A 22478-nucleotide genomic window follows, 5' to 3' on the forward strand; every position below is an offset into this window, starting at 1 on the left:
CAAACAGGTAGCTTGGAGCCTCTCCTCAGCCTTTATCTCCCACACCCCAAATCCTGGATTGCAGTTTCCACTTTCTTTTCAGCAATAAGGCACAAAATACACAGCCTGCTGAAATAGCAGGATCCCTGCTCTCCTGCTAGCTGCACACCATCGATCAGCAGGTACTGGAAAAACAAAGATCCAGTTAGACAGTAATTTTATCAGGGGGTCAGATACCTGGTAGCTCATTGCAAAGGCCATCTTCCTGCCAAAACACACAGAGCTCTTGAACTACCCTATTAAAATCTCTAAGCCAAAGCCCATTTTGAACAACACTGCCTACACCCAATGGGAATGGTTAGGATCCAGAAGCCAGGGACAAAGACTTCAGACTAACAATTGCCCAAGGATAATTCTGTCACGATTAAGTCAAAATTACCTAACTGGATGCCCCTGTTTTCATAGCAGTTGTCACACACACGCACTGGTGCTGGCCCCCAGCCTCGCTCAGGCACTGGACGGGTCTTGGAAGAACATCCATCACAGAAGCCCTCTCCACAGGCCCGGCAGTGATGTTTAGTGTCATTATCCTTAAAAGGAGCGTTGCACTTATTACAACTCTAAACAGAACAAAACAGAGAAAAACGGGTTAGTCTGATCTTCCTTATTAGAAAAACTGACAGCAGAATCCCAAAAATGGCAAGACTCGGACTGAAATTGTGAAAAATATAGTTATACCCAAGACTTGGGAGCTAACAGCCCAAAAAACTTTACCCCAGGGAAATGATTCAGACGGGGACAGTGGTTAGGCCAATAGATAGCTATAACCCCTTCCTTCAAAATCACAAATAATTACAACCACATCATGAAGAGCTGAATGGCATTTGATCTTTGGGGGGTAAGAATTCAGAAGGCAGTTTTTGTTGAAAAAGTACGTGTTTCCTGCAAAATACAGGGAATCCTTTCCTAGTTGAATTTTTGGGGCCAGCTTTCTGCACCTGGTATGAAATCAGAGTTTAATCTCTGCACCTATAAAACCAGTACTATCGACTGCAGTAGCTAGATTCAAGATGTTGATTCTTTGCTTTGAAGAGTAAATTCATGCAAGCCAGGATTTTCTGCAATACTGCTGGGAAAGGAGCTCACAGAAAGTAGGGAGAAACAGTCTCAGGCTGGCTGCAACAAAACAAAGAGCATTTGGACTCTGCAAAACACCAAATTACTGAAAGGGTGAGGAAAAGGGGTTTTAACTATGCAAAACTTTTCTCTACAGCAGCTGCTACTTACCAGGATCTGAGAGTTGGGTCTCCAGTAAGCTGGGGCAATCTGGTCTGTCAACCAGGAAGTCACAGCTTTTGTGGGTCCCAGGCTAAGTTCAGATACTGATTGCGCCATGAAATTCATGCCATCCAACAAACGCTGAGCTGCATTGTTGTTGTCTTTCAGGAACCCGTCAGTCTGTAACAAAATTGGTATTAATTTGAAAATAAAACCAGGGAAACCTCGTTCTTTTAGATGCAGATGGCTCTGCAACCCACTGCTCCTGTTAAACTGGAAAGCAAGCAGGAGAAAAAATTCACCAGCCCTGCTTTGAAACACAGGGGTAGGTTTTAATGGTGTAAGATTCACACAACACACAAAGTGTTCATAAACTGACAAATTAGCTATTTCAAGACAGCCAAAAGATGACAGAAGACTTTTGCAGAGGAGGAACCAGCTGTAATGAAAGCCGACCCATTTTCTCCATCAACGTCCCGAAGAATCATTATTAACATGTGCATGACTGCACACATACACAAAGACTACCCAGTAACCAGACTTACCCCTGGCCAGACATGCTCAATTTCTGTTCTCACTACAGTGTTCACAGGATCTTGATTGCCAAACCAGTACTGTCGGCTGCGGTACACCACCCCACAGTTGGGGCACTCAATCACATACCTGCAGAAGGGAAAGAGGGGTTACCTCCGTGAGATACTGGAAGTCCAGTCCACCAGGCAGCATAGAGACAACAGAACAGAGAGCTCTTAGCTGCAGAACTCACCCTGACCAAGCATACTTGGCAAGGCCCAGCCAAGGGGAGTCAGTGGAAGCAGAAGTTTTTGGCACCACGCTGACTTCCATCCCTCGTTCATAACAGGCCTATAACAGAACAGATCGATTAAAACTTCACTCTTCGGACTCCCAGGCTCCAGGTCTTACAGATGTTTGGCCACATAAAGCATATAACCAGCATACAGTGGTCTCCACAGCAAAGGAGAGCACTCATTAGAACTGATTTAAAAGCGAAACTAAACCAAATCCACTACCAATAGTGACATCAAGAAAATACTCCTACAATAAAAACCATGATAGTAGCTGAAACTTTTCCTGTCTCCTGCACTCATCCTTTGGAAAAACTGGCTAATACCAAGCAATGGGCATAAGCAAATAAGTATAATCACATCAAGTACATAGAAGGTCAACATCCCCTAGGCTGAGAGCAGCTGGATTCACTATTTTGCTAGCAAATGACACAGCACACAGAGGTGATGACCTCTCCAAGCAAAAATACAAGTTCAGCGGAGATGATTTTTTCTTGTAAAGGCCATAAGCACCTCTCCCATTTGAAAAAATGCAGGAAAACAGGCACATGCCTGTGATACTCCTTATTTACTGGACCATGCTTTCCTTCTCCATTCTCCAGACCTTATCCTTGCACCATTACTCACCTTGCAAGTATAGACTCTGTTATCATACTGGTGAGAATATCTGCATCGACTTTGGGATTCATGAGGGACTCCTTCCTTTGCATGGTTCATGCTCTTCTTGCAGCCACACCTGAATATGCAAAAGCAAACCATGTGTTGATGCTGTTAGATACTGGACAGATATCACCAAGAGGTCATGTTACTATCTTGCATTTGTATAGACATCTTAACCCCAAGGCATTTTCACAACTATTCATACAGCAATGACATCACTGATCACTGAAAGACAGGCTCTTTGGAAGGAGATGGAGCAACTGTTTCCCAGTAAAAGCACCACTACACAACTCGTCAGTGCAGGAAATGGCCACTGTAGCCAATCTGAGTTTCACAGAGAATTTTAGGAAGGACTAACCAAGTTTGGAAATCAACCAGGACAGAGTTAACACTGCAGCCTTTGCAAGTATCTGCTAGAAATTCTCTAATGAGCATAGAAAAGAAAGAAAATAGAACTGTATCACATTTGAGAAAAAGTGTTTCTAGAAGCATAGCCATAACAACACACTGCTATAGTACCTCACAAACTCAGAACACTGACTGCCATTCTACTGCCCAATCTTTGGGCTCTTCCCAGAGAGCTACAGGCCAAGCTCCAATCAAACCTGGAGCTCCACTTAGATCTAGACACTGAACACAGCCCAGGTCCATGATGTGTCCTTTAGGATTATTATACTGTTTAGGCAATAAAAATGGCAGGAAAAATAATTCTAGGAAATTTCACAGTATTTTTTTAGACACACTTTCTTCCTGTCCTTTGTGCACTGGAGAAAAGATATGGGCAGAACAGGTTTGTAGCTATACAATAGAAAAGAGTAGGCAAAGACCATGCATCCAGCTGGGATACAGCAATAACAGTTGTCCAGTTCACATAAGTGGAATTTCAAGTTAATTCTGCCTGGAAGTACTCGCTGATGATAAGTGATGTCAGGTGTTAAGACATCATGGAAACTTTAAATTCTGTGGCTGCAGGCCAGGACAGCACTATCTTTTAGAAGGATGAGGGTGCATTTCTCATCTACTTACCCACAGCTGAGACACACAGAGGAGCACGTGAAATATTCATCTGGAAAGAAAGAGCTGTGAGCCATCTGGTCATCAGGGATCTCCCCACTGAATCGGTCACTTAAAGCCTGTCAAACAGAAAAGAGTGAAGTGGTAACTGACTGAGAGCAATGCAGCTACTTTCTGAAAGCTTTTCCAAGCAAAAGCATGGGTTCCCCTCCCCCACGGGAGGGACAGGCAGAGATAGCATGCAGCTAATGAAAGTCTTACTAACCTGGAACCAAGGCAAGGATTAGAAACCATGCAAGACAACAATCTTGCACTTGTATGAAAGTGACCTGAATGCTTGTACAATACTTACTTTTCTCCTCCTGCCTCCTACTTTGAATTTTACAGTAGAAACAGATACTGGAAAATTACATCCACCTCTGTGCATACAACTCATGCCCAAAACAGCAGGTGCTAAAAAGGCTTTGCATTCTGGAAACCTCTAGAATTAAACCCACAGAGCCATTTCTCACAGTACAGGAGGACATATGCTTTGCCCCTCAGTGCTGCCCTGAGCTTTCTTCTGGCCTCTTGAACACTTGCTCTTCTCTGGCTGCCTTTCTTTCCCTTCCTCCCTCTCCCCTCCCAGGGAGTGTGTGTGGGGTGGCATCTCTGCTGCCTAACAAGGGTTGACTGCAGATACACACAGATATGCATATGTCTCTTACCATAGCTTCCCTCAGATAAGATCTCTAAATAGACATCTATCTCACAGAATTTCAAGGAAATGAGCTTTAAGATCTCTTTCAAGCGTGACTGATGCTGGTTAATGGGTTCAAAAGTTAGAGAAGGTGAACACAGATCAATGGCAAACCTTGTGTCTTCAGTAAGGGAAGCAAAGACATTAATGTGTAATCAGTAATGATGTGAACACAGCAACCACTTTACTGGACATAGTTTAAGTATACTAGCAACTATATCTGAAATTGGATTACCTGACTGGCAGGCTTGAGAGCTAGGCCCCTGCAAATCTCATGAAGTTCAACAAGGCCAAGTGGAAGGCCCCTGTTCTGGGACAACCCCAAGCACAAACACAGGCTGCGCAGAGAATGGTTTGAGAGCACTCCTGAAGAGGAGGACTTGGGGGTGCCGTTTGATGAGAAGCATAACAATGAGAATGATTGTTTGATGAGAAGCAATGTGTGCTCACAGCCCAGAAAGCCAATCTTATGCTGGGCTGCATCAAAAGAAGTGTGCCCAGCAGGTCAAGGGAGGTGATCCTGCCATTCTCTTCTCTCATGAGACCTCCCCCGGAAGTCCTATGTTCAGCTCTGGGATCTCCAACACAAGAGGGATGTGAACCTGTTGGAGCAAGTCCAGAGGAGGCCATAAAGGTGCTCAGAGGGCTGGAGCATCTCTGCTCTGGAGACAGGCGGAGAAAGCTCAAGCCTGTTCAGCCTGAAGAAGAAAAGGCTCCACGGAGGGGCTGACAAGAAATCTGGAGAAAGACTTTTTACAAGGTCAAGTAGCAAGAGGACAAGGGGAAATGGCTTTAAGATGACAGATGAAGAGTTAGACTAGACATTAGGAAGAAATTCTTCCCAGTGAGGGTGCTGAAGTGCTGTCACAGGGTGCCCAGAGAAACTGAGGCTGCCCCATCCCTGGCAGTGCTCAGGGTCAGGTTGGACGGGGCTTGGAGCAACCTGGTCTAGTGGAAGTGATACAGGGGTAACTAATGTACAGGGGGGTAATACAGAGAAATTGTACAAGGGGGTTAAAGGAATTCCTTTGCTTAAACAAAAATATTGTCTGTCCTAAGTACCTGCCATTGCCATCTTGCCAAGGCATTGATTACTGCTGGAGGGGGAGAAGCAGATGCTAGTTCTACTGACAAGGGACGAAAGCAGAGAAGCAGATGCTAGTTCTACTGACAAGGGACAAAAGCAGACGATTGGTTCTACTGATAAGCCGCGGAGAGGCAGACTGGGCGCCGATCAAACCCTAGGACCATGTCAAAAGCACAGGTGTTTGGTCCTACTGAGAAGCAGGGGAGAAGCAGACTGGGCGGCGACCAGACCCTAAGGCCATGTCTGAAGGTTAAAAGGTGTAAAGTTTAAGAAGAGGAAGACTCATTTACTTCATCTTGAAGACCCCTACCCACAAGAGGAAGACTCATTTACTTCATCCTGAGACCCCTGCCCATGACCAGAAGGGGCACTGCGCAGGTGCAAAGGACCTTCTGGCTCATTATAATACGAAGCGGGGATAGATACTAAATATGTATAGGCAGATTGAGCAACCTCATGTCTATGTATACCTTAAGAGAATAAATGTAAAGGGAGAACAACCCTGAGGTGTGCATGCTTTGGAGGAGCTATCCCCATGCACCTCAGCACTGAATAAAAGCATACCTACTTTACAGCTTTAACTAGTTGTGGAATCTACCCACGCATCAGAAGGTGCCCCTGCCTGTGGCAGGGGTTTGGAACTAAATGATCTTTAAGGTCCCTCTCAACCCAAACCATTCAATGAGTCTGCAATTATTGCAATAAAGTCCTAGAACATAGAACTGGAATTAACCACTTCATCTGTTTTCCTCTTGCTGCCTATCTGCTTCTTAATGCAAGAACTGTGTACATCCACCTGATATTTCCTTCTGTGCTTCAGCTACCTCAAATACAGAGCAGCTGGAATTACCTGTTCCAACAGCTGTGACTAACATCAGAGAAGACTGCTAACACCACCTTCTTCTGTAGATATGCCCCAGCTCTGCCCACCCCTCCCTGATGGAAGCTGTGCTCTTCAAGCCTATGAAAACACAATGCTAATCAGGTAGTGGTAGCAATGTGTGGAAACTTGTAGGACAGACTGCAAATCTGAAGACCCGAAAATCCTTCTGACATCCTAGCAAGGTGAATGTTCTAAGAAAATCACCAGCTGCTCTCTCCTATTCCTTGTCATCGGCCTTCTGATCTGATGCTGCACCTCTGAAATGATACATCTTTGGCTTGATCCCACCTTGTTTCCTAGCTACCAACACACCTCCTTCCTCCTTTTTGTCTCCTGGTCTTTGGGTTACACCACCTTCAGGGCCAGGTTTTGCCAACCATTAACTCCCTCCAAGTCTTTGGCATTCCTTTCCCTTGTGCTGAGGTCATCCTTAGGAATTTCACCAGTAACTGCTTCTGGGCCTCCTCTTTGTAAATCACTGTCATTAAGTGCTTGTCACTCAATCATCAGTTATTTTTTCCCTCCCCAGTCAGTTTCTTCCTGTTTCAGTTTTTTGATTTTGCTCTTCAGAGTCTGTGCTAAGGTGTTTGTTTTAAACTAAAATAACTACCCAGCCTACACGGCTGTTACGCAAAAATAATCATCTTGATGGAAGGCGGCTTTAGCTCATGACATTCACAAGTCTGCATCCCTGGTTCATGTGTTCTACCTCTATGAGCTACAACTGACAGCCAGCAACAGTGATACAAATGAAGATTTTGACAAACTCTTCTTCACTTACTTTTAGTGCCTTGTAGATAACCCCAGGCTGTCTAGGTGATCGAGTGGTATTGTTCTCCAGCTGCTGCTCCACAGCTCGCCTAAGTCCAGAGAAATCTGTTGGAGGATTGTATGTCCTTGTTCCCTTGTAGTGGATTGAGCTGAAAGCCTCAGGAAAACAGCTTAGCTTCCGAAACCGATCCTGAATGAGCTTCTCAGGAACCTCAGATGGATGATCTATGTGTAAGAGTATCAGCGAGTATATAAACAACTGATTGTTTAAAGTAATATTTTAATTGCACAGTGCTTTCATATGCAACACAATGCTAATTTTCCTAATTAAACCTTCTAGTACATCTGGAATGCAGTTGTTACATTTTACATGAAGGAAAAGAAACAGTTACCAAATGCAGTCTCTGTTTCACAGCCTTAGATTATAAAACAAAGTTCCACAAAGTAAAACCAAAAATTTCGAAGTTTGGATACACAGATACACAGAATAAGAAGCAATTTATGACATAATATAAGGAAACTCCATTTCAGCACAGTTCTTAGCTCTTCTTACCAGACCACAATATGGTATAACTAGTCCTGATAAGTGGAGGACACGAACCTTACATGGGCTGCTTATTCTCCATGCTAACCCTGTACAAGGAAGACTGAGCCTCTGTCAACCCTCTGTACATACTGAAGCACATCAGGTCACTTCACTTCAGTGAGCTGATGTGACCAGTGAAGAACTGGTCATATCCAGTCAGACTCCATAGAGCTGGCCACATTCTTCTGCTTGCTTCCAAGTACCCACTGTACATTTCAGAATTAAGGCAGGCCCCTTCTTCCCTGCCTTATAAAGCACACATCCAGTTGCTCATCAAGATGGATAGTTCCAACTTGCTGCAAACCCACATGTTAAGAGGTTTCTTTCCTATTCCTACTGTGATCAGAAGTTATCATAAAAATGTATTTTTTTACCAGTCTGACTTTGCACACAGGTACAACTATCATTATCATCTGACCTGCTGAAACAGCAAATTTCAACTACTATATGAAACTCCACATTGCTCATCAGCAAACTGATATGTAAGAAAAGGAACCACCTTGGCAGGTCAGTTAAACATAATTAAGAAGTCACTCTAACAATAACCAGAAAGAACAAGTTCTTCTACTAGCTCAAGACTTCACTGGTGAGAGAAGCCAAAATGAGAGCGTGGGCCAGCAAAGAGCTACTATGGTATTTATTACACAGCAGAAGACTCACAGATGTTCACTGACAGCAGGATTGAGCCTCAGCCACTGCAGGCTGATCTTTCAGGGCTTTTGCTCATCAGAGCATCAGAAATGGACAGAATGAAAAAGGGTTTCATCACGTCTTTTGAAAAATGGGGCCAGGAAAAGAAATTTAGGTCCCTGTATAGACAAAACTGAATGGTACTGTGAGTCGCTTAGGTCAGTGCATTTCAGAGCTCTGTGTAAACACTGTACAAATAAAATACATAATTTAAGTATGCAAAATCCAATATGCAGGAGCCAAGTTAAAAGTACTGATGAAGAACACTGAGAGCAAGAGGAATAATATTGTGCCATGCCTGCAACTTTGGCCATATCAGATACTCATACAGAGAAAAATGGTGTCAAGCCACCAGCTCTGTGCCACAACTCCAGTCACAATTTTATGTAAGCTTCAGAACAAGGCTGGTCCACAGAATTTAAGAGAGTAGTGTGAAAGCACTGTAAGTATCATCAATTTCATAATTCTTGCTCATCCTAGTTTCTATATAGTTTTATTTTAGTTTTCTTGCAATAGGATACTCCATATCCCAGCCAAAATCCCAAGGCATCTTAGTTTTCACCTTCATCTGCCATACCACCCATACTCATAACCCTGTTGGATGACCCCTCCCATGACTGGCAGAACCCCCATCATCACTAGTCAGTACCAATGTCCATCTGGCTAAGAGCATTATTCTAGCTGATCTGGGGTACTCAGACCACCATCAGGGAACACTCTGCTATTTCCATAGCCTGGCTCCCAACTGGAACAAGTGAAAGCAAAACCCAAACCACATCTTTCACACAATACTAAAGAACACTGAGCATTCCATACAACCTGACAATTTATAGATAGTATTTAGCACACTGTAATTCTGTCTACTCACCAGAGCCCAGCAGCTTGGTGTACACAGTTTCATGAAAGATGATGACACCTGGACCCAAAGTTGATAGAGGAACATCAAGGCCACAGCGGGCTGTGGTAGCTTTTAGCTCCTTGGTGAAATGTTTTAAATAAGCCTCCGAGGCATCACCAAGGAATTTGAAGAGATCATTGTGGAGCCTGTCAGCACGAGTACGGTAGATGATGAGGTCAGAGATGGCCAGGACCTTCAGCAGGAGCCGTGTTCTCTGGCTCAGGTTCACAGTGGCCCCCAGGAGGCCCTCTGTATCAATTACCACCACTTTGCAGACAGGGTCATAGGCTGCCCAGACTCCAACTGTGCAAGACTCTTGGGCTGGAGATGTCTTGAAGACTTCCCGGCCATAGAAGAAAGTGTGGTTAAGGGTGTGAGACTTGCCATCCCCCGTGTTCCCAAAGATGGACACTACCTTTAGATGCTGGTCAGGACTGCAATCCAGTTTCTTAATAAAGTCTTCTTCATTCCTTACCTTCCAAAAATAAATAAAAGGAAAAAAATAAAGAAAAAAAGAAAAATATTATAACTATGCAATTGGAGCAGACAAAACTGAAAACAGCTTGTTTCAGGATTCATAAGATGAATTATAGTGATTAATTCCTGTTCAGAATTCTTCATAAGTTTTTGAAGCACCAAGACATTCAAAGCAAAATTCTAGAAAGCAGTTTCATAATGCACACATCAATGGGACTTCAGCTGTTCCATCATGTAGCTGTTTTGGAAGCTATGCCCCACCCATCTAGTGAAACCTTTCATACCTCACCTCATTCCCTGAGGCAACTGTTTCAGAGAAGGGAGCACAACCCTACTTCCAAGTCTGCCAGAACAGCTACTTGGAGCATAGCAGACACTCTCAGTAGAATTGCTCTCCTGGCAAGCAAAATAGAGGAGTGCTTTTGTCACCTTAGCTTGCCTCATCCACAGAGACTGAGCCTCTCCCCCCATTTACGGAGAGGAAGCTCCTCCATACAGGTGTGCTGCATCTACCCAGAGCCAGGGGCTACCAGCAAAACCTGTCCTGCTCCCACTGCTCTCCAGCTGATGGACCCTTTAGCCAGAACGAGAGGCAGAGAATTAAAAAGCAAAGTTGTGCACTGGAGCCAAATGGTTGGAACTGGACAAACTGGCTTTTACAGAAGTGCCACAACTACCCCAGTGATCAATTTCATAACTTATGATATTGTGCTTTCATTAAAGATAAAATAAAATGAAAATACAAAACACACACACACAAACCCAAAAGAAAGTAGACAGCTTTCAGCAGGTAACTTCTCTTTGGCTTCATAGAGATTGAGTGACAAGTATCATGCTATTTAGGTTAGAGAATAGGGCATTTTCTGTTCAGATACTAGAGCAACAGGAAACAGAGAAACAAGCAATGAAACAGGTTAGGGCTCTGTACAAGAGCCTGCCATTGGCTTTCAAAGGTTTCATGTTCCTGGCTATGTTTGTTTATCACTTGCTTCTTCTAACGTGTTAAGTGACAGGGAAGAAAAGGACAAAGGTACTTTTCAAGAAAGATTACATTCACTTCTCCATCCTGATTCCCTCCTCAAGGAATCCCCATCAGCAAAGTAGCACGGCTTTCACCCCCGCTCAACTTGTGGAAGCTCCTTAGCTCTTTCCCCTCCACAAGTACAGTTAGAAGGTCTCATGATACATGATCCACAGAAGACATGAGGTAATAAAAGATTTCTTTGAACATGTTTATTCTTAGATCAGCAAATTAGTTTAAGGCTCAGCAAGCCCTGTTTGCTCTGACTGAATCTACCAGCAGCAGGCAGATTTTGAAGGAAAATAAAAAACAGACAGTGTGCCAAAAATAATTAAAAAAAATCCCAAAACAAACCAGTTTGCCAGATTGTGGTTGGGAACAGCATTCAGAAAGAAAAACTGATGATGTGGAGCTGCAGTAGCTTCTCACAGACTCAAAACATTCAAGGCAGCCTCATAGTGTGGAAGAAAACAGGAAACAAATCAAAATACTATCAACAGGCTATTTTCTGTTGTCTGTGGGAGACCATCAAGATACACTCAAGTTACAGGTGCACAGGAAAGGGTCATCTTTTCTGGTAGCTGTGATTATAAGCTTATAATCAGAAGGTAGTTTAGATGACAGATTAAAACTTCTTTTGGTGTCCCTGGAGATGTGTCTGTGGATGAAAAGAAGTTCTTGGTCCATTTGACAGCTCCTAAAAGCATTCACAATTTGATAATATAATAATGTTATGTGTATGTAAGCAAAAAGGGATATGATAACTTCTCCAGATTGTTTTGACTCAAACCTTTCAAACTTCTTACCATTAGGGTGGCAGACACTCTTTGCTGGAATCAGTGGTTATGCACTCCCTGTACAGCACAAAGAAGTATCAGTCTTCAAAGAGCTGCTTAAGTATTGGCAGGTCAACTAAGAACTAAGGTCTTTTAGACAACACTGGTTATTTTTCTGGTATTAGTTTCAAACAGTTTGTGGAAGGGGCTGAGTCTTTAATGTCAGACGCAAAAGACAACAGCAACAAGTGTGGTTTTGCAATGCCTTCCCACCAATAAGAAACAACTTATGCAAACTGTGCTGCAGCTGAAATTGTCCCAGGCTGAGCTGATGCAAATGTCCACACCATCAGCCTTCTTTGCATTCAATGTACAACAACTGCTGGTGCCAGAGCAACTTACTGTGGGAAAAAAAGCTGGATCGTTGAGCCAGACAGAAGAAAAGTTGGTTTCAGATCAATAATCCCGATTGTTTCAGCAAGGAAGTTACACTGAATATCAAATCAGACACCCAAAGCACTGAGCTACTGTCACCTTCTGAGGCCCTAGGCTCCTTCAGACTTCCTCGCAGGACAGAACTCAGGTACAATTCAGACAAGAAAGTTTCCCAGGAGCACAAGAATGTTCTGAAGTCCAGCTAATCCAATGGTGTACCTTACAGGACTCAGTGACAAATAAGAAAGAACTTAGACATGAAACAAGTAACATTTTCTAGCATGCTTTACCAGCTCTCAGGAGTCAGATGTCAAAGGACTTCCCAAGCAGTTGTTGCACATAGATGTTCATGTCAGGTAGAGAACACCAGTAGACCTATCCTCTAGAAGGCTAAGCCCTTTGTGCATCCAGACATAGTTTTGGATCCTGCAACATCCTATTGCAGTAAATTCCATATGGGGAGGAGGGAAGAAACAAAATCAAAAATCTCCAAACCAGTACAACTGAAAAAAAAACCCCTTTTTTTTAAATATGTTCATATGCCATTAGATGTTCCTTGCTCTCGTGCACTTGTCTTCTTTAACCACTGCTTAGCACAGGGACTATAGTCTCAAAGAACCACTCACTCACAACCATCCTTATATCAAGAATTAAATTTATTTCCCTTGAGCAAGTTCCTTTAAGACATTTAAAGTCAGCATATGTGTAGTAAGTGTCAAAGTACTAATTCCCACTGGGCTCAAGTCCCACTTCTCTGTTTTACTTCTCATCATGCAAAAAAGAAATTTGCAGGGTACCACCTTCTGCTCCATGTGCGAAGGATTCATGCTTCCATAGCTGTTTCTACTCTCATGCTCCCCAAGAACTCCATATCTCTGGCATGAACAGTACAGGGTAAATATGAAACTTTCCTTAAATTGCATAGCCATGTTAATTAAGAATGAAAACTTTGTATGTGTAGCCTAAGACAAGAGGGAAATCTGTCCAGATCCTTCTTTATTTTAACATTTCTAATATCAGAGACTTATTTACAATTTTGTTACAGCTCTTAGAAGAGGATTGTCTTCTAGAAAGAATAGCTTTTACTCCATCATAGGTTAGAATCCTGGTTAGCCTTCTTTTATAGTTTTAACTACAATTCCATTAGCAACTGTCATCCAGTCCCACCAATGCAGTCACTCCATCCAAGCTGAGCTGAGTTGAAGATTAAGGTCTTCAGCAAGAAAACCAAGGAAATTTACAGCTAAAGTCCTCTCTAAGGAGGACACAAAAACTCATAACATGCTGCCATTTACATCTGAAGCCTCCCTGTCACCCATATTTGGAAATCTATTATACCTAACATAACAAGTTTCCTAGATCCAAGATGTAATAAATGTAGAATTGTTTAAGAAAAGACAAGAAACAAGAACTCCTAAAATGACATTTCTGCCTATGAATTTCTTGGAAACAGTGTTATTAAAACAGTAACACACTAAAAGCTTAGAAACCAAACCCATAACTTAGAACTAAGTTTCCAATGACCTGTACTCATATGTCGTTAAATCTGCCTCCAGGCAAAAACAAACATGCTAAGAGAATGAGACATTTTTACCACAGCTTTCTCCTTTTAAACCTCTTTATAAATCCTTTAGGCTTGCTGATATTCATGGAAGCGATGCACAAAGCCAGAGCTGTGCCATGACGACACAATAGCTCAAAACAAAAATCAAGCGTGCTTGGCATAGTAGTCAGAGTGCCTTCATTATCTAGTCTTACACTGTCATTTTGACTTACATTGGTACTTTTGTTGTTGCATTTTGAAGTCTTACCCTTTGCTTGCCTTGATTTTAACACAGTATTTTAGCAACTAAAATACATTTTCTGCAATCAAGAAAGATGTCATCATATAAATAATTAAATTTGAATCATTAGGCTTGTCTGACAACCAGCATACAACAATATCTTTTGATACACAACCACTTAATCAATAGAGGATATAAATTTAACACATTTCTCAATGAGTGGAAAAACAAACGATAAGATTTGTAACAGCGTATCCAAATATATACCAGCATAAAATTGTGAAAAGCTGAAACAAATCAGCCTTCAAGTACAAGTGGTCAAAACAATCAAGTGGAGGTGTGGGGGGGGGAAATTCCCTTAACATTGGCAATACAAGAAATTCTGTTCACCATTCAGAAAACAAGAATTCAAACTAACACCTGAGATAAAAGGGGAAAATGGCAAAGAAAGCTAAAACAACATCTGCAACCCTGTAAGTAACCATGAACTTCTAAAACATGTAACTGAGATTATTTTAGGTTATTGATCTCAAGGACAGAGATATCTCAAAGAATCCTATCAAACATTAAACCTGGAAACAGATTTGTGAGACCTGCCCACCTCAACATACACCAGTTCTTTCTGATACATCTTCTCAATTTTTGCAGCTGTGTTTTAATTCTTAAAAAATTAGTTCCTATCCTAAATTCTGTAAAACTGAGTTCCTATCTCCAGATCACTCCAGAGTTAGATTCACACAGAAGTCTGACTGGTGCATGCCTAAATCCCCAGGTCCTACCATTAGGTCATTAGTCATAATTTCAATGTACACTGAAAACAAACAAGAGAGAAACCTACAAAGCAGATTTCTTCCTTTAACTACAGCATGTAAGACAAATCTGAGAATAACCTGCACCACAGTACAGTGGTGCCACCAAAATTCACATCTCTGCAGAGCCCTTCACAATCACTCCCAGAAAAGCAGTGTATGAGCACAAGTGTAGCTGGCTTAAGCCAGCAACATAAGTTCAACAGGCTACTAAAAAAGCAGTTGCAAACTTCCTGCTTTTGCCCCAGCTGAATTTTTTGTTGATACTCCCAAATGTTTTTTGCTTCCAAGCGAGGAAAAGGATTGGGTATCTCCCCGGGAAGAAGAGAAACTCTGCTATGAGACCTATGACGTCACTAGAGCTGTGAGAGAGGCCTCGGCCTATCATAATTCAAACCCTGTTTTCCACTAAGATTCAGGCTGAAAGGGAGCTCAGGAGGTCATTGCTCCCTCAAAGCTTTTAGAGGTCTCCAAATGAGGGAGAAGATTTTGATTATAAGCAGGTGCTCAAAAAGAATAAAGGCTGAATTATAAGTCCAAGCAGCTCTAGTTTCCTACCTTAGTTTTCCTCCTATAACCTTTTGTTCTGCACTTTTCATGAAAAAAATGTCATTTATGCCTTTACTTGAGTCTTTCAAACAGAACTTAAAATCCATAAACCAATTACACAGACACATTTGATAGAGAAATAAATGCCTTTAAACCATAAATTCCTTAAGCTTGATGAAAACAAACAGCAGAGTAGAAAAAGAAAGACTCTAATAACCTTTCTGAAGAAAAAAAAACCTTGTCATCCACTCCACACTGCCACCAAGGCACAGAAGTAAGCTGAGAAGTCCTTCCCATACCTGCTACCCAGTAAGCATGCTGGCTAGTGCATGACAGCACACATACTGCTTCTTACCTAAAAGAGAGATGTGGATGATTGCTGGATAATGGGAGGAAGACATCTCAGAAATGAGACTTCATTAATTCTCCTGCTCAAAGAGTTACTTCTTACTATGTAAACATTTTATGGTAGCTTGGGAGAGTTTTCCCAAAATGACTCTGTCAATGGATTAACTTATAAAATTGTGTATGTCATACCAACAGTTACAATCTGGAATTCAGAAGTTACTAATCACCAACCCAGCAAACACTTTTATACATTTATCATTATTGTCCTCAGAAATCTCTTAAGATGTCAGCGAAATTGACAGTGGACATCAGCATTTTCAGGATCAGAGTCCCGCAGAGCCTAAAGCCCAGACTGAGTGATCTGACACTGGACATGAGGAGGGCAAAATAAAGGAAGTGACAAACACACCCTGAGGATTTAAAGTGAGGTTCCAACACTCCTCAGCTCCCACTAGTTTTGACCTTATTCCCCATGCTGGGTGCAGGTCTGGATCAACCAAAAGAAAGTATTTGTATCAGGGATGTTTTCTAGCCTGAACTTTTTTGTACCTTTTTACTTGCCTTCACTGCAGTACAACCTATGGGTTCTGTTGAGATTTGTTCTATTATGTTCTGTACACACCCATGAAAATAGTGTCCCTGAACTTGAGTATCTTTTTCAGACCAAAATTACCCTGTTCCTTCCCACAGCTCTGGCAAAGAAATCTGGGGACAGAATTTACATGGGTTTGTACAGAGCTTAACAGCACCTACACGTCTCTGCAATGAAGGGTGGAGGCTGTCCATATCTGAGGCCCATGTTATCTGTTACAGGGCTCTTTCCTGAAAGAGACAAAGAGATGAGTTAAATCCTGCTTAACAGCCCTAGCCAAAGAGAGAGACCCTATTTCAAAGATTTTAAGATAGTAGTGGAAAAAATGTAAGTGGATGGAAGGTAATCCAATTTGAGTGGACTTCTTCCTAACACAGGAGGCACTATTGCCTGAAATACTGCTATTACCAGACAAGTTACCCTTGTAGATGGCAGCTGAATTATATGAAACTGCTGAAAGCAGAAGACTAGACAGCCCGCTAACCTGTTTGCCAGCTGAAAAACTGCTTTTTCAAAACCTCAAAACTATTAATAAAGACTTCAAGGTAAATGCAACTTCTGCAGATGAAGAATGTCATCTAACTCTTTAAAAGAACAGTAAAAAATGAAGCATAAATCATTATGCTGCCTCCTAAGTACCTTTCATCTTCCCCATGGATGTTGGCCACAGAGCTACCAATTACCACTCACAATGTCACAGCTGTAGCAGCAGAGACCATATCCAGGTAAAAAGACTTACCCAGAAGACAGCAAGTCATGCTGTAACTATGAGTCTTCCTCAACACTAAGGTAACTATAATACCTGGATGAACACTACTTTATACTACTGTCCTTGTTAAGAGGGACATTCACAAACTTATTTGTTTTACAGTTCCATTCTTCCTAGGCAATAGTTACTCTAGTTATTTTCCCAATTGCAGGGTGTTTTGACAGGCAGGTCAAAGGACTGCAAACCTTCTACTTTTAGACAATCCTATAGCAAGGCATTAACAACCCAGGTAAAATAAGTAAAAGGTATCTGCAGCAACATCTGTCTCCTGGTGACCCCTGCAGATGTGAGAAAGTGGAGGAGGTGGAAAGGACAAAAGGGCTGGAGGACAGCAAGCTGTCAGTTCCCATTTCTTCCTTTAATGTACCCCAAAGCACTCACATCCTACTCCTGCTGGCAGCACAAAGGAGCCCAAGAGGACTCACTGGGTAAGTGCAAAGAGGAGTACAATGAGGAAGCACTAGAACACCTCTTTATCCCCAACAACCCTATTTAGTCCAGGTACTGAACTAAGTTCAGGAACTCCTCGAATGAAAACAGTGGGTAATTCCAGAGGGGCTTGCTACCAGCTTCTCTCTCTTGTGATATGTTCTCCTTTGCTTCTATACGTGCAGACATTTTAGCACATGGACGAAAGAGACAGGAAGCAAGTAAGAGATTTTACTTTAATTATGGCCTAAGAGAACTGCATCATGAAGAAGGTGCAAGAGCAGTTCAAGTGAAGAGCAGTATTTGTAAAAGGCTATGTTCAAATTAGGTAGGAGTCAGCCTGAGGCTGTTAAAGGAGCTGTACGCTTGTTGAATGGATGGCTGCTCTCCCATCTTCTAAAAATACTCTTCAAAATACTGGTATACATCCAGTGGAAGAAAGAACACTCCTAACCAGCAATTGCTAAGACATTTTTCTATGGCTTTATTCCAAGGACAGAAAAACAGTGCACTTGAGTGTAGGAGAGAGAACTGCAAAACTGATAACAAACTGGGATGGGAGGAATATTAAGAACTTGCAAAATAATAAGAGAAAAATTCCTAGAGCGTAAGACAGCAAACTCCAAAAAATACCTTGGCAAGAATACCTCTCTGAAGCACAAAGAGGAGGAAAACTCATCAATACTACACGAACAGTGATGACAGGCAGAAATTATGTATCCTGATCCAACAGATCACAATGACCTAAAAAAACTTTGCTCCTTCTACATTTCTTCTTCCTCCTTTCCATCCATGACAAATATAGCAGCTGTGACTCTTCAGTTTACAGGATATGGACTAAAATTCCCAGAAATACAGCTGACTGTGCTACCCTAAAGCACAAGAACACCAAACATTCCCCCAAAAGCAATTCAAGTAAGGGTGTCATAGGAACTAGTACTATTTGCTAGACGAATTATTTTCTAATACAGAGGCAAGCTAAAAGAGCTAAGAGCTTATGAACTTCTCTTAGGAAAAGACATACATTAGCTTGCATTGACTGACAAAGAATATTTGACTAGAAAAAGCACTCCTAGTGACTCTCCATTCCTTCATCCCTGGACTACCTCAACTCAGTAGGTAAGAAGGGAAAATCAATAGGTTTACGGTGCAGGTGAGAAAAGCAAAGCTGCTAGCACCCCTAAGGAGTTAACCATGTAACTTTTTAATAAGAGGGGACAGAAGAGGACACATAGACTGTTACGATGCTAGAAGCTGGGTATTTAACGATTGTATAAAATGGTCTGCATTTAAATAAGGCCTATGGATCATTCTGTGTCACTTAAACTGAATGCAAAACATTATATAGATCCTGTTCAATATTTCCTCAGGGAAAGAGCTTAATCCTTTAGGAGTCTAGTCCTGCTAGCAGGAATAAAAAAAGAACTCTAGGAATAAAGCTACCTTTAGGAAACTGAGATAACTATTGGAAAAAAAAAAGACCCTGCTACCTGAAGAAAGGGAGCTCATAGTGGATGCCTCATGGGAGGCCTAGTAGTAAATATGTGCTTCTTTTTACTACATAAAATTACACTGCTGGGGATATTATTTTTGTGACTAGCTAAAGGAAAATCTTTCTTTTCTTGTTGTCTCCTTACTAAAACAGGCTACAAAGTCAGTGCCTTTTATTTTTCTTTGCAGCCCAGAGTTTGGGTAATTTCTTGTGACAGAGCTAATTTCTGGTCAAAGATCAGTGAACTTTTTAAGGCAGACTAATAGCAGTCAAGCATGTCCCCTATCTTTGGGGGTCAATGAAACACTTTCCCTGCTTTTATGAAATATATGTGCTGAGTCCTTAATTAGGTCGTTGGACAAATGTTATCATAGAAACCACCAGTGACTCTACAACCAAGTTCTGATGCTGTGGTAAGAACTCTTAACATCTGTTCCCCAAGATAAAAATATCAAATTGTTTTTTTGCATTGCTAGCACTTCTCCTCTACTTCAGAAGTAGTAGTAAATAGAGTTCACTGTACAACTGATACATAATTCTGCTTTATGCTATCATAAAGGTGTTGTAAAAAGACAATGCAAAAATGGATACTTGTTCAGAAACTGTATAAATATAAGTACAAGAGAAAAAGATCAATACAGATGACTAGAAAAGCTCAAGAGACAGTGAGTCAGTCTAAGGACTTGAAATAACTATCCTAACCCAAGTCACTTTTTTATTGTTGCATTTTGCTGTGGTTTTCTTAACATGATCTACAAGTACAGGGGACTTTTTAAAAAGAACAATGAATTGACTGTAAGTTCCTAAGGGAAGTGCCTCCTGTGTGCAATGGACAGCACTAGTGACAGCACAATTATGCCTGTTTGAAAATTCAGTTAGAGATAAAAAAGGAAAGCTGACATCTTGACAGAACAGATCAGGCGATTAAGTTGGGGGACTTACACACGTAAAAAAAGAAGGCACATAGCATGGGTCTAACATGGCAAAGAAGAGGTGTGGAAGATGTAATAAGAGCAGTGAGAAGACTGAAGCAATTGACTGAGGAAGTAATCCCCATAATTCTGAGTAGATGAGCGAAGAGACAGGCTATGCCAGAGCCAGTTAACAAACAGGTGCTGAAATTATCAAGAACAATTTGATTGAAGTCTCAGCTTCAGATGCAATAGGTAAGACCAAAAGTTTAATACTGTATAAAAAGAAATTGCATAATACAGTCTGAGAAAAAGGACTTGGGATGCGGTCTAAATTGGGGTTGGATTCCATGAGGAACAACCTCTCTCTCTGGTTCTTCCACAGCCTTGCAGTATAAGCTTGGATTTAACATTTAATAGCATTTTCTTAACATGAGATAACCAACCTTCTTTTGAAGTGCTCAAATAGAGTGCTGTTATGATGAACATCACTGAGAAGCTTGCATTTCACAGATAGGAACTTAAGCTACCATCAGCTCTCTACAAACTGCTTCACAAGTGTTACTTTAAAACAGGATCTTTCCTGACTAAGTGGATTTGAAATAGGCACAAGAAGACCTCAGCTTTCTGAGCTTATGGTTATGTCTGCAAAGTGCAAAAAGCTTTGAGCAGGCCAGCCTATCTCTGCAACATAGCACAATGAAAATTATGCAAATCTCAGAATCATTATAATAACTGACTGTATTAGCGCAGTGCCGAGCCCAAGCAGAGAATCTCCACCTCTCAGCTAAACTAATTCGTTCAGGCACAGCTCCTTATGGAATCGTAGAATAGTTTGGGTTATAAGGGACCTTAAAGATCATCCAGTTCCAACCCTCTGCCACAGGCAAGGAAACCTTCCACTAGACCAGGTTGCTCAAAGTCCCATCCAACCCAGCCTTGAACACTGTCAGAGATGGGGCAGCCGCAGCTTCTCTGGGCAACCTGTGCCAGTGCCTCACCACCTTCACAGTGAATTATGGGTTAAGGTACATTGTTTCTGCCTCTGGAACTAGCTTGGTCATTACTAACACACTATAAATGTCCTTCAGTTTCACAGCTACCACCTCCAAGTAGCCAACACAAACAAATGATATGAAACATAACCATTTAAGCTTAACAACTCCCAAGTTTCAAAGGAAAAAGAAATCTCTGCCTTGTGTTCCCATCTCATTGAACCACTCTGAAGTTAGTGGTTTGTAAACATATACACATCAGTGAGTATCTTGATCCACCATGTCAGTACCATGCAGCAGCATAACTAGTTCTGCGTAATTTTGAAGGAGTAGCATTTAACATTGCTATGGCAGAATCTACCTCTAACAGGGAAAAGGGAGGAAACTACTGATTTACTAACTAATGCATTGATCTTCAAGTTCCAAAGGTCAGAAAGCAGATGATTAAAGATAGACATTTTAATACTGATAAATTTTCCTCCTGTCTGCTCAAGTCACATACCCTCAAAACCTGAATCTACACATTTCAAGTTATTACTATTTTGGCATTTTTAGACAAAAAGTTGGTTTAAATAAAGAACATTCTATGGATTTCTTCCCAAGTAATCAGCAATAATCTTGCTAAGGAGAAGCACAGAAGAAAAGACTGACAATAACTTTCCTATAGCTAAACTGGTATTATCAAGAGCTGATGATGCCTTCAGAGCTAGCTAGTCATCTGACAGCCCTCTCTAAATAAAGGTCCTCACGCTCACCAGCAGAAACATCACTGTAATAACAAGCAGTCTTCAAAATATAGAAAATATTTTAATTGAAAACTCTCAAACTGCTTCAATACTGACTGTGAGATGTCACAGAAATATTCAGCTATGAGGAAGAGATCACTCCAGATGGAAGGGCTCTGATTCAGCCTCTTGATACTGAAGCAAGTTCATTTTTGGAGAGCTTTTTCAACCCTGTTCTGATCAAATTCCTACAGTCTGATAAAAGACCATTGCTGTCCCAATAAGGAAGTTGGCTTTATCACTGATGACATTTAAATAGCCATGCACTTGCTTGCATGGGGCAGGCAAAACTCAACAGGGCTTACAGACTCATGAATATAAAGGTAACTTAAACCAGTACAACCACACACAGCCAAAGCTTGTGAGCAGGTTTTCAGGACAGCCCTGTTCTAAGGCATTTCAGATCTTGCTCCAGTGGCTAGGTGAAGATTATTTCAAAGTCTGCATCTTAAAGCAGTAGCTGCATCTGCCACACACTCTAAAGACACCTGCACATGCTTAGGGGAGGCACACACACTTAGGACTGTTACTACATATGAAACTGAATCACTCAGTTTGCAGTCACTAGTATCCTGCATAGTGTTTTCTGTGCCAGTGCATCATAAGGTCTACCATCTTTTCCTTCCTTTCCCCTCCAAAAGCCATGAGAATTTGTCAGTCAGTACACCTGAACTGACTAAAATGTCACACAAGTTACCCTGCATCTATTCTATACCATAGTTAATTACACTAGTATATATATTATACATATGTACATATGCTCTTCTGTATAGTACAGAATAAATATAAGATGCTTAAGTCACATTTGCTTGCAAGGCACAACAGACACGCTGGCTGTTACTATGATGCATACAAATAACTAATCAAACAAAAATCAGAATATCATCACAATAGTTTTTTACTGCTGGTAGCGTG

At 41.5% G+C, this 22478-nt stretch overlaps 1 protein-coding gene across 7 annotated transcripts in view; it reads right to left on the reverse strand.

The window, feature by feature from the left end:
• Window positions 1-22478, reverse strand: part of ZFYVE1 (zinc finger FYVE-type containing 1) — a 28869-nt gene that overhangs the window by 3382 nt on the left and 3009 nt on the right. For all 7 annotated transcript variants that reach the window (XM_034061999.1, XM_031049365.2, XM_031049364.2 and 4 more), the window contains exons 4-11: window positions 9362-9866; window positions 7228-7442; window positions 3750-3856; window positions 2691-2799; window positions 2024-2121; window positions 1803-1920; window positions 1267-1437; window positions 419-599 (exon numbers count right to left, since the gene is read on the reverse strand). In XM_034061999.1, the coding sequence (XP_033917890.1) occupies window positions 419-599; window positions 1267-1437; window positions 1803-1920; window positions 2024-2121; window positions 2691-2799; window positions 3750-3856; window positions 7228-7442; window positions 9362-9866 (1504 nt within the window). The remainder of the gene's footprint in view (window positions 1-418; window positions 600-1266; window positions 1438-1802; window positions 1921-2023; window positions 2122-2690; window positions 2800-3749; window positions 3857-7227; window positions 7443-9361; window positions 9867-22478) is intronic.

This window comes from Melopsittacus undulatus, chromosome 4 (assembly GCF_012275295.1).
Source record: "Melopsittacus undulatus isolate bMelUnd1 chromosome 4, bMelUnd1.mat.Z, whole genome shotgun sequence".
Lineage (NCBI taxonomy): Eukaryota > Metazoa > Chordata > Aves > Psittaciformes > Psittaculidae > Melopsittacus > Melopsittacus undulatus.